Source organism: Oryctolagus cuniculus, chromosome 5 (assembly GCF_964237555.1).
Source record: "Oryctolagus cuniculus chromosome 5, mOryCun1.1, whole genome shotgun sequence".
Lineage (NCBI taxonomy): Eukaryota > Metazoa > Chordata > Mammalia > Lagomorpha > Leporidae > Oryctolagus > Oryctolagus cuniculus.
This window is the reverse complement of record NC_091436.1, coordinates 131,593,144-131,606,261: the sequence shown is the minus strand read 5'-3', so window position 1 is coordinate 131,606,261 and position 13,118 is coordinate 131,593,144. Positions and strand designations below refer to the sequence as shown.

General features: G+C 39.7%; 1 protein-coding gene across 3 annotated transcripts in view; it reads left to right on the top strand.

The window, feature by feature from the left end:
* ZFAND3 (zinc finger AN1-type containing 3) overlaps positions 1–13,118 on the top strand; it is a 330,808-nt gene that overhangs the window by 261,987 nt on the left and 55,703 nt on the right. For 2 of the 3 annotated variants that reach the window (XM_002714678.5, XM_070074121.1), the window contains one exon: positions 7,527–7,592. The exons of the other annotated variant lie outside the window; for it this stretch is intronic. In XM_002714678.5, coding sequence (XP_002714724.1) covers positions 7,527–7,592 — 66 coding nt within the window. The remainder of the gene's footprint in view (positions 1–7,526; positions 7,593–13,118) is intronic. 3 annotated transcript variants of the gene reach the window in all.

The following is a 13,118-nucleotide window of genomic DNA, read 5'->3' as shown; positions in this document are numbered from 1 at the left end:
GAGCTTTCTTCCACTGCTTTCCCAGGTACATTTTCAGGGAGCTGGATCAGAAGTGGAGCAGCCAGAGTGCCATCCTGCACTTGCATAGGATGCCAGAATCACAGGTTTAACACACTGTGCCATAATGCCAGGCCCTGGTTGTTTGAATATTTTTAAAAATTAATTTTACATTCTTAATTTGACTACATCAGGAGAGGATAATTTTTTATCTCTGTTACATAGATTATTTTTCTTAGAAGCCTTACCAATAAACCCCTGGTAATACATTCTGAATCTCAGAGAGAGGAAAAAACTGCAGCTCTTGAATCTTTAGTCCAAAATCACTGTTCAAACTGTGAGTAGGGAGGTGGGTGTTAACATTGTGGCACAGTGGGTTAAACCACCACCTGTGACACCAGCATCCTGTATCAGAGCCTCAGTTTGAGTCCAGGCTGCTCTGCTTCTGATACAGCTCCCTGCTAACGTGCCTGGGAAAACAGCAGATAATGGTCCAGGTGCTTGGGTCTGTACCACCCATGTGGTAGACCCGGATGGAGTTCCTGGCTCCTGGCTTCAGCCCAGCCTATTCCCCACTGTCATGGCTATTTGGGGCGTGAACCTGCAGATGGAAGATCTCTATGTCTCTCCCTTATTTTCTGTCACTATGCTGTTGAAATAAATATGTAAATATATTTTAACACACACAGACACATAAAACTGTGAGCCTGGAAAAGTGAGATGCTGCAAAGGTAAACAATGTACAATTATGATAGAGCTGAATTGACACGCTGGTTTAAAAAGGATGATGCATTTCTAATTAGCCCACAGTGCCTTTCCTTGGAAATTAATTAGATACTGTTATGTAAATGTCATGTTAATTAAGCAGGAGAATTGAAGTGTTATAAATCTGCAGAAGGAATGGCTATTTTTGTGTATTAATGTTTTGCAGTTACCATGAACAAGCTGATAGAAGATTTGTTTGATTATTGAGCTGCTGGCAATTTTTAGCTGACTGACTCCTTGACAGTCCATTTTTCCTAATTGATGTGTTTCAGCACATGATTTAACTGCAGCCAATGAGGGCTAGTAGAAGCAGGAGCCAAAAATAACCAGTTTTCACAGCTGTTTTCACAGAACCTTCCGGAGTAGATGGTTGATCTCTAAGCAAAGTTAGGGGAAAATGCTATTTTTATTTATCCAGCCTTGGGTTTTGAGTGCTTAAGAGGATTCCTAGTCTAAATACAGCTATCCTCTCCAAACCAGTGTTCTCCGCTTCCTCCTTGAGTCAATCTTCCAGTAACCTATGGAACTGACTGCAAATGAGTAGCTGAGTAGCTCGGGGATTTTTTTTTTGGACAGGCAGAGTGGACAGTGAGAGAGAGAGAGAGAAAGGTGTTCCTTTGCCGTTGGTTCACCCTCCAGTGGTTGCCGCGGCCGCTGGCTGGCACACTGCGCTGATCTGGAGCCAGGTGCTTCTCCTGGTCTCCCATGCGGGTGCAGGGCCCAAGCACTTGGGCCATCCTCCACTGTGCTCCTGGTCCATAGCAGAGAGCTGGCCTGGAAGAGGGGCAACCAGGACAGAATCTGGCGCCCCGACGGGGACTAGAACCTGGTGTGCTGGCGCCGCAGGCGGAGGATTTTTAACATGCTCAGTAACTTAGTAGGAAGCTGAATAGGTTTAAGAATTCTGTTACTTTGGTTTAAAATGTTAGCTGTGTTGACAGTTAAAAAGTTATCTACTTAGTCCTGGTTTTGCAGGCCATAGAGAAGTGAGCAAGCAGATTTGACCCATGTCTTCAGCTTTATCGGGCTGAAATCAGTTTCCCCAAGAAAATCCTCTTCCTTACTGCAGGTGCTATAAAAACTTCCTTGTTGGGAATATAACTGAAGAATATCATTTCATGATTTTCATGTGGAATTGCAAAGGAGGCCCACAGTGCTGCGTTATGTATGACACATTTAATACAGGAATAGAAACGCTCTAAGAAAAAAAGGTAGAATATTCAGACTTTTCTCGTCACAAAGCAAAAGACTCCACAGACATTATTTGCTTACAAATTCCAAACTCTTAGCTTGTTGAAACTTGATGTTATTTTAGAAGAAGGTCCCCTGAATATAATATCAAACGCAAAATGCTAGGCTTTTGTTAAATATTTGCAGAGAATTAAAAAACTTGAAAGAATTCAGTTAATTTGCTTTAGTAAAGAACATTGATGATGACTGGCTACAAGTTAGTTCTGAGTGCTTAATCTTGGTATCAGTCTGGTTCTAAATGCCTGGAAAGGCTGGCATGTTAAGCAAAGAACTTTATAACATTTCAGTAACATTAAGATGCCCAAAACTTGTTTTTCTGAGGCCAGTGATAGGGCGCAATGGGTTAAGCCACCACCTGTGTTACCAGCATCCCAGGCATCCCATATCCAAGAACCAATTCAAATCCTGGCTGCTCTTTTTTCTATCCAGATGCCTGCTAATGTGCCTGGGAAAGCAATAGGAGCTGGGCCCAAGTGCATGGGGTCCTGCCACTTGCAAAGGATATCCTGATGGAGTTACAGGCTCCTGGCTTTGGCCTGGTCCAGCCCTGGCTCTTGCAGCCATCTGGGGAATGAACCAGTGGATGGAAGATCTCTGTGTCTGTTTCTGTCTCTCCCTTCCACACTCTGCTTCTCAAATAAATCTTTTTAAAAAACCTTATGTTTCCAAACTCAGTTGCCACTAATATAAGGAAAAGGTAATGGTTTGAATTGTTCTTTGCTTAGAAATAACATTTATTGTGGCCGGCTCTGGTGCAGTGGGTTAAGCTTCAGCCTGCATTGCCGGCATCACATATGGGCGACGTTTTGAGTCCTGGCTGCTTCACCTCCAATCCAGCTCCCTACTGATGAACCTGGGAGAGCAGCAGAAGATGGCTCAAGTTCTTGTGCTCCTGTACCCATATGGGAGACCAGGAAGGAGCTCCCAACTCCTGGCTTTGGATCAGCCCAGCTTTGGCTGTTGCAGCCATCTGGGGAGTGAACCAATGGATGGAAGACCTCTTTCTGTGTCTTCCTCTCTCTGTGTAACTCTGCCTTTCAAATAAGTAAGTAAGTAAGTAAATAAACATTTATTTTCCCAGCCTTAGTCCTACCCTACAGACATTCCACATTCACCTAATGATCCCACAGTCACATAGAGGTTTCCTCACCTTGCTCATCAGTTACTAGGTCTCTTCCACACTGCTTGGAAAGAAAAATGGCCAAAAATCGGTGCAGAGTTTATGTTGATGTATAGCAAAAAAAAAAAAAAAAAAAAAAAACCCTTTCTCAGGCAGCGATTAGAAAATTCAGAAAGGAAAAGCCAGCTCTGTTCCTTTAATGGAGGAAGTACCCTGATGTTGACCCTCAGCATCAGCCACCAATGCTGTGACTTGCTGTAACTACCTAGGTTCTCTGTTAGGTGTTTCTTGTGGACAGAAACCTATAGAGATTTCCCTTGAGTGGCCCTTACTTTCCTACATTCATTTTAATGAAGTTGATTTGAAATTAATTGTGTAAGGGTAGATACTGCAATCTCCTGTGGCTGCTCCTTCTATTTGAGAGTTACAGGAGTTTCAAATGACAGAGCAATTAGTGTAGAATGTATGTGTGGTGCTCGTATACTTGTATTCTGAATTTTAAAGTGTTTTATAGGTTATAGTTTGCCAGACCAACCTTAATTCCAAGCCCTCTGTTTATAATATTGCCCAATTAGCAAAGCAGGGATATATTATCACTGCCAGATACTCTTGCCGTCAATTTATCTTGCTCAACTATGGTTCTGTTTGTACTTCACTGTAATGTACTGAATACATTGGATTGGGTTGTTAGTTTAACAAGCTCTCTGGAGGACACTCTCATGATGATGCATGTTGAGATGTGCTAGGTAGATTTAAAAGTTATTTGCATATTTGCCAAATACACAGAAATTCATTCACCAGAAATTCTTTAAAGAATACACTGTTAACCTGTAGATGGGATAATGATTCTTATTTGAAAATACTCATAAGACATTTGTAAATAGTGTTAATTCATGAGTCCCAGCCATATTTCTTTAGTTTTTTTAAAGATTTATTTATTTATTTGAAAGGCAGAGAGAGGTCTTCCATCCACTGGTTCACTCCTCAGTTGGCTGCAACAATGGGAACTGCGCTGATCTGGAGCCAGGAGCTTCTTCTGGTCTCCCATGCAGGTGCAGGAGCCCAAGGGCTTGGGCCATCTTCTACTGCTTTCCCAGGCCATAGCAGAGAGCTGTACTGGAAGTGGAGCAGCTGGGTCTTTGAACCAGCATCCATATGGGATGCTGGCACTGCAGGCAGTGGCTTTACCCTCTATGCCGCAGCGCCGGCCCCTCTTTAGTTTTGATTGGACTGTTTCTCTCTTCTGTTATAATTTTACTATATAAATTATTTTATGTCCTTTTAAAAAAGTATTCTAATAGTTAAATAGTTATTGACTTTCGTCCTTTGTGCAGCTCACTGTGTTGTGAGAACTCCGTGATCCTAGCCAAAGAAAATGTTATCAGAGTCTGGAACTAACTGTTCTGTTATGTTTACATTGTATTCAGCTGGTTTAGAAATATACCCTAATCTCCTCCTATGCCCACCCCCAACTAAGTGCATGAAAATTTCCCAAAGCAGGGCCTGGGTGTCTGTATTTTAAGACTTATCCCAGGGCCGGCGCCATGGCTCACTTGGCTAATCCTCCACTTGCGGTGCCGGCATCCCATATGGGCGCCAGGTTCTAGTCCCGGTTTCTCCTCTTCAACTCCAGCTCTCTGCTGTGGCCCGGGAGGGCAGTGGAGGATGGCCCAAGTGCTTGGGCTCCTGCACCCACATGAGAGACCAGGGGGAAGCTCCTGGCTCCTGGCTTCGGATCAGCTCAGTGCCGGCTGTAGTGGCCATTTGGGGAGTGAACCAACGGAAGGAGGACCTTTCTCTCTGTCTCTCTCACTATCTATAACTCTGTCAAATAAAAAAAAATAGGTTTCTTTAAAAAAAAAAAAAAGACTTATCCTTATAATTTTCTAATATTGGAAATGTACTAGTATTTTAATCTAATGATTGTTACCCAGTGTATACATGTTCAGTTCCTCAGAATGTGCACAAAATTTGTGTGTTTTGTTCTATGTAGCACAGGTTGAATATCTGGCATCCTAAGATTCAAAATCTGAAATGCTACAAAATATGTAACTTTCGGAGCATTGACATGATGCTACAAGTGGAAAATTCCACTTATGAACTCATGCGATGGGTCTTGGTCAGAATGCAAACACACTAAAAATATTGTGGAAAAAATTACCTTCAGACTATGCATATAAATTTATATGAAACACAAATGAATGTCATGTTTAGACTTGAGTTCCATTCCCATGATATCTCATTACATATATGCGAGATACTCAAGAATTCAAAATGCTTCAGGTCCTCAAGTATCTTAGATAAGGGATACTCAATGTATATTTCATTCTCTTAATGTTGTGCCTCAAGAAAAAAGTTCTTTTGAAATGTTCATTACTCTCCTAATTAAATCCAGTAGCTTATAGTATTTATTTAGTGAGCATGGTTAAGCATCTACTTTCCACATAGTTGTAACCCAACAGTAGACTGTAATGTGAGCCTTGATTCTTGGGAGCATCAGATCTGGTGGGAGAGGAAATGATGAGACATATTATAAAGCTTCAATGTTTAATGCTTTTATGAGCAGGTAATCCTTCGGGTTTATTGGCAATTTTAGTATCCCTCCCCCCTTTAAGTTAAAAGAAACCAAAGATCAGATCATTTATCCATGATTACTCAGGAAGTAGGGGGGAGTTGCAGGACTTCAACTGTAGTTGTAACGGCCTGTTTTTTTTTTTTTCCCAGAAATGAAAATGTTTTAGTTAACAGTAATAATAAGCTCTTACATGGAAGCAGAAGTTAAAGCATCTTGTAGCATTACAAAAGCCAGTGCCCAACAGGTTCTTGAGAATGTAGGAGTTTGTGAGCCTATTTTTATGTCACAGTTGCCCATTTGAACTTCCAGAATTTTAACATATTAAGCATTCTGTGGTGAATGTGATAGTCAGTTGAGATACTCTTCTGTCTGCTCTTTCTCAGCTCTGCAATTTTTTTCTTGCCTCATTGTCAAATTCTTGTATTTTCAGGAATCCTGGCCAGTGATGAACATCCCTCTTCCTAATTACATATAGCGTTCATTACTTGTTCCATACTTTGGCAGTTGATATTTTTCATGCAGCTTACTTATGGCTATATTGTATTGTCCTTTATTTATGCTCTTAAGTTTTGTCTTCCTAGCAATACGATAAGCTCTCCCTGACCATGAGCTTTACCCATGGTGGCACATACTAGGTAATTGCTGAGGCTGAGTGTTCTTTGGAGTAAACAGTACCTTTGCTTGACTTTTCCTCACTTTTAAAATTTCCCCTGTGTGTCATCTTATACCCACTAAAGTTGATACTACTATGATCTTGATAGAGGAAAGAGTAGACTAATGGTACACTTCATAGGTGGGGTCTCCAAACCCCCAAACTCATGGAAGCTCTGTGAACAGAGCTCTTTAATTTTTCTTTCCCTTTCAGTGTCATTAAGGCTTGTGGGTGAGTGATACACATCTGTGCTTTGTGGCCGTGTTTCTCCTGTGCTTGTCATAGTCATTGAGTGAGTCTTTGAAGTAAATGTGTGACTTTTGCTTGTGTGTTCTGTTCCTTTATGATCATCATCACTGCCCCTATAAGGGCATATGAAGAACCACTGGCCTTCATATTTGAATGGTAACTTCCTATTTCCAAAGGTAGGACATGATCAATAAATAGGCATCAGTAACAATGTGTAGCTGTTTTTTTTTTTTTTTTTTTTTATGTAGAATGTAATTCTTGCTTTTCAGGCTTTCACTCAGTAATTCTACCTCTTGCCTGCTTACACCTATGCATCAGCTCCCAGGATCCACCATGATTCCATGAAGACCCTCTTCATTTCATATTCCTTTTAGAATGAAACTAGATATTCTTCCTCTGGCACCAGTGCTTTCCTCTTTTATATCACAATGATCCTTATTTCTTCTGTCAGTTAGCTTATTGTTCTTTAGGGAGTCCCCTTCCCCCGTAAATAAGGCCAGTTTTGCAGTAAATTAAAAGGTACAGTGACCACTGAGATCAAGTGGGAGTATCCTGCTTATTGCTTTGTGGAAGAAGCCATCTCCCCAAACATATGGGTAATTTTCTCTTACCTGGATCTGAATTCTAATTAAAATGTTATCCTTTACCTTCTTGCCATTATGTGAGACTTGACTTTTTCCCCTGAAAATTGTATTATAATGTACATGGATTATGGTTCTCTATAGACTTAATTGCTGAACTCAGACGTGGTCCTTAGAATTAACCCCCACCCCCACCGCCACCTCTTTCCTGCTGCTTCTCCTCGTGAATGTTTGCAAGTTGATCCTTTCCTTTTTAGGTCTCTCTGTATTCAAGAAAGCATTTATGGACATGGAGCAGTTATGTCCTGACTGATGTGCCTGCCTTTCTGTTTCTAGGTGGGCCTTGCACAGACACAGCTCATGTCTCGTTAATCACACCAACCAAAAGATCCTGTGGTACAGGTATGTATGTCATTCTTACATGAATTCATCCTTAGATGAATTCTTCCCAGAAATTAGCCCCTGTTTCAAACCTGGTCTGTTTGCCAGAGTAGGTTCTTAATTTCTCGCATCCATTGTAAAGTGCTGTATTTGGTACACGGTAGTGGGAGTGGAGTGTGAACAGAGTCGGAGTGATTTTCTTGGGTCTCAAGAAGGTAGCCATCAGATTACTACTTCCTGATATCTGAAGAGTGCTGTTAAGACATGAGCATAAAACATGTAGTTTGTAGCTTGCTACCAATTTGTCTAAGTCTTGGACCTACTGAAAAATAGTTGTTGGACAGAGAGTGAAAGAAGTTTTGATGTAGAAAATCTGTTATAATTTTTCTATTATAGCATCCTACTAGTTTGGGAAAATTTTTTCTGATTTGTCTTAAAGCCATGAGATATGCTGAAATTACTCTTTGCCTATGCATAGACTCCTAAAAACATCTTTGTGCATCTGTGACATTTTTATTAAACATGGAGTCATGAATCTTGTAGCTCTCTAAAGAACAGTCATAATGCCTATTGCTCCCTCAGCCTATAGCTTAATTTATTTTAAATAATATTTGCCTTTTCAGTAATGCTGCCTGCTATTTAAAATATCTCAAGGATTATATTTGGAAGAGTCAGAGTAATTATATTGCTTTTCTAAAGGTCACAAAGTATTTTTCATAATTTAAAACGTCTTGTAACTGCCCAACAGAAATAGCGTAAAATATTCCCATGTACAGGTTTTAAAACTCAAACAGGTCTGCCTTTGTATGGTTTGGGGGTGACAAACAGGTGTTAAATTCTAGGGAACTTAACTCTTCTTTTCTACTTGATTGGCTTTGAGGTAGGAGAGTCTAAAATAAACCTATGCCTATTCCCCGGACTCCACCACGTAGTTTGGATTCATCTGACTGAGATAGAAGAGAACTGTGCCTTGGAGTAAGGCAGCTGTCCTGATTTGCCAGTGGGAAATTGGAGAGCCAACTGCCTACCCTCTTAAGCCAGAAGCTTGAAAACATTCCGAGTTCTTTGATCAGGTCAAACACTTGACATGTACAGTATACTTGCAGCCTTTCTTCTTTCCTTCCATTGTTGGCTCTCAGGGAAATACTCACTGTTAGCATTTTCAGCATGTTCAGGTAGCAGTTAAGGAGTGAACCTTGAGCCCACTGGGTCATCCTGTGAGGTTTGGGAAAGAGACTCCTGTTCAGCGTAACGCTGAAACCAACAGGAGCCTCTCCTAAGTCGCATGTACTGTGTCCATCTTCTAGGTGGATCCCTTTCCTTTTCTCTGTTCCCCCACTATTGTGTGTGTCTAAAAATAGTACAGCATTGCCAAGCACCACGAATTGTTACTTACATACACGCTCACTTGCCTGCTCTTCAGATAGTTCAGCATTGCTCCTTTTTTACAGATGAAGGGAATAATGGCACTCAGTAAGTTAAGTGTGTTTTCAGAGGCAATATTGCTAGTAAGTAATGGAGTCAGAACTTGACCAAAGATGTTTCAGATGCCAAAGCCTCTGCTGTTTTCCACTACGTAATGTTACTGTTTTTCACATTTTGTAGTAATTACTACTTATAGCCAGACAATGGAAAAGCATATCATTGAAATGTGGGAAAAACAAAATACAGATTTGGAAACAGCATATAGTGAAGTATATTTAAAATTTGAGTTTCAGAATTATATGTGTTTCAGATCCTTGCTTAGCCACTTAAACTTTTACAACAAAATTTTGTTCTTTTATGAAATGCAGTTTCTATTTTGTGCCTCCTTTGTTTTGTAACAGTTAAGATCTTCCTTCCTGTTTAAAGAAATTAGTCTAGTCCAGCCCACTAGTAAGTCTCACAGAGCCGATGTGTGTTAGTCAGGATTTTTCAGGTAGACTCCTGGGTTATTTTACCAGTGTGCCATATTGGCATGTGATACCTCAAACACAGAAATTTTTATTTAGTAAGAAAACTAAATCTTCATTACAACTGATTTTTATTGTATGTAATATGTAAACTTTATTGATCTCGCTTCTATGAATAATGTGGAAAATGTTTATAAATGTGAGCATATATGTTTATTTTGTCTGAAATAATTTGTAGTTTTGAAGCAAATTTCACACTGAGGATGTTTCCCTCTTTTACTTCAGTGATAAATCTCAGTAGCAGCAACAAAGATTTTTAATTAAAAATTTTATTCTATACTTTTTAAAATTCAAAAAAAAAAAAAAATTATAAATAATACCTCAAAGTTTGTCCTGTAAAATGAGATGAATAATCTATTACTTTGATGTAAGAAATGAAATCATCCGCACAAAGCTCACATAGTAGACCTTCAGTAGTTGATAGCTGCTATTGCAGTCCTCGCATTAGGGAGTCTGTGTATGCAGTGGGCACCCATTAGATGGTGCTGATAAACACATCAGTAGGCATTTTAGGTGGAAAGAAGAATAAAATAGAACTACCACATGTCAGTGTTACAGTAGGAACTGAGGATGGTAGTTATAGGTCTCTGTTAGTGAAATATAAGAGAGGCATTGAGTTTTCAGTCTCATGTTCCATTTAGATGGATATAGAAAAATACTGAGAATTTCTAGATGGGAAGGAAGCTAATGCAATGTATGCAAATCATTGTGTGTAAAACCTGAAGGGAAGTGGAGATTTTTCATTAAGTTCAGCATGCTATCCTTTTCAAGAACCCCATCTCTGCCCACTAAGGTTGCTGGGCTAACCAGACTGCCTCAGCCCTTAATACTGGCCACGACTCTAGAGCACAGAGCTTCCTGATTTTGAGGAGAATGAAATGATGTTCTTTGAGAATTGTGGGCTGACTACCTTTGTCTCCATCTTTCTTTCATCCTGCAGTCAGCAGTTTGCTCATGGTGGGGATGTTGATCATTCTCCTTTGGAGATCACCATCTGTTATTCATATTGCTGTGATAGTCCTTGTAGTCTGTATGTCTGGGTTCTTCAAGAGTAGGATTCATGGCTCTAACACATGTTTTGTGGCACCTCTGACCATGAAGGAACTCCTCAGGATCTCCCGTATGCATGCTGCTTAGGTCCATTGGCGTAGATGGCCAGTAAATAATTACTGTACAGGTGGGGTTGGGGAGTCACACAGTGAGATCCTGAAGTGAGATCCTACCCGCTGCCACCCAGCTGATCTGTCCATTAAAAGTTGAACTGAAAGCAGCCTTGAGCATAATGATATGTGTTAGAAAAAGGATACCTAGGCCAGAATGAAATGGTTCTTAAAGTCAGTGGCCTCTGAAGAAGGGTGCCAGATGGATGGTCTGTGAGCTATGGAAAGAAAATAGAAAAACTTTACCTCAGCCTTTTAAAATTTCTATTTTGCAAATTAATTTCATGATCTTTAAGTCATGTATACTTAATAAATAGCAAATTCAAATATATACACACATATGTTAAAGGTACACGACCAAATATTTTTGAGCAGTAAATAAAGGTTGATTATCTCTTGTAGAAATTTGAAAATTTTATCTACAGATGAGATAATAGATCCATTATTGGATGGATTAGTAAGTAAAGACCTGAGTGGTTAATTAATCAGTCTCCATTTATATTTCAGATGACTACTCTTTTGACCAGGTAGAGGATATTGGAATTTAGAGCGATGGATAGCAGTGTAAAGTAGCTTGCTCTACAGCCATCAGAAAGAGAAAACTCTTTTTAAGAAATTGCTTTGTGATAACTGAGTCCAAGAAGCAGGTTGCAGAAAGTAGCTGTGGTCAACGAAAGATCAGTTTGTTTCTGGGAGTCAGGTGGGAAAGATTTTTATTTAGCTGATGGCTTTTAGCCATATGGAACTATTAACAGTTGAATTGAACTCAGTGTGATCTTTAGATAGAAAGAAAAAAAGCATACTATGATCATTTGGTGTTTAAGCAGGGAAAAATGAAGTGAAGGGGGTGTGGTTGTCCCTGCTCCACCCCACCATGGTGCCTTTGAGAGCTCTGAGATGTGTGGTCAGAGAAGAGTTGAGAAGTGCTGCCAAGTCCCAGGTTGCTTTTGGTTAGAATGTGAGAGCTAAAGCATATCACACCTTCAGATTGCTAGAGAGTGTTTGCATTTTTTCAAAGAGCTCAGAATGTTTCCCACATTTTCCCTTGTTAATTCTCAGACCATTCCTGCCAAGAATGAGTCACTTTTCCTTGGCAAAAAAAAAAACCACCAAAAGTTTCCCTTTTGTACTTCTTCTTTTCTACCCATCAAGTTCTACTTTAAAACACTGTAACCGAGCTGTGGTTGCCTCTCTTAGACAATTCAGTTTAGGAAGGTAGTGTTTAAAGTGCCTTGTGGGAAAGGAAGGAAGTTTGTTGCCTTTTAATAGATTTTCTTATTTAAAGACAAATTACGTGTCTTTTTTTTTAACTTATTTGCAGAGATACAGCAAAAGAAATGTTACTTTGTATTCCATTTGTTGGAGTTTGCTGTTGATGAACCTTAAAATGTAAATGACACAGTACAGATAGAACCAGTAGGATATATGAATAGTGAGGATCCCACAGACTTAATCTGGGCTGATTCCTCTGGTGGGTGGCAGGGTTGGCAAGTGTAGCTCTTAGCCCTGGGTTGAATTATTCAAGGGGAGCACAGTTTAGTATATGGGTAAAAAAACTGAAATTGGTCCCTGTGTAGTTGACCACTTTTATGACTTTATTTTGCCTTTTCATTGTATTTTCTAGTCTCTTTAATTCTGAAGTTAGAATAAGAAGAAATCCATAGACAAATTTACAGGCTTGACGGTACTGTCAACAGACTTTTCTCTGCTGTATCTATATTCGCTTTTCCTCTTCCAGCAAATGTGCTGTGTAGATGATGTTTCCTATGATAGACTTGAAAAGCAGTGACTAAAAAAAAATTATGTGTATGTTAAAAATGCCATTATAATTAGTAGAGTAGCAAGTAAAATAACCATTTGTGGGGCCATAAGGTAACTGTAGTGTTGCCTGAGATTAAAGCAGATGGGACTAGAAACTGTCCCGTTAAACATCAAGACAGTTTTCCATAAACTGTCATCTTTCTACTCTATAAAAAGCATGTTAATTGGGTTTAACTGTATATTCTTTGCCTGCCCTGGACCCGTCTTTCTTTCCTTCCTTGCATCCGTCCTTCCTGAAAGCACATGTTTATCCTTTTGTCGCCTATTGTTCTTTTTCAGTGCGATGAACAGTGACATTTCTTTTTTCCCCCAAAAAAACCTTTTCTTCACTCACTTCTCTTGGGCAACCTGCTGGTGATGTTACTGTTTGTTCTTAGAAAGATAAGAAAAGAAGCCCCTTTCACCTGAGAGTTAAATGAAGATTGATGTGCTAAACACTTTGCACATCAGTGTTTAGAAGCCAGTTAAAGGGGCATGTTTCGTTGTTATGTTACCAAGGGGTTTATATAAGATCTTTAAAATTGATTCAGAAGCTAAAGGATGGTGATGTTAAATCAGAGCCTGTATGTCTTAGAAATGCATACTTAGTTAAATCAGGCCCTGTAAGTCTTAGA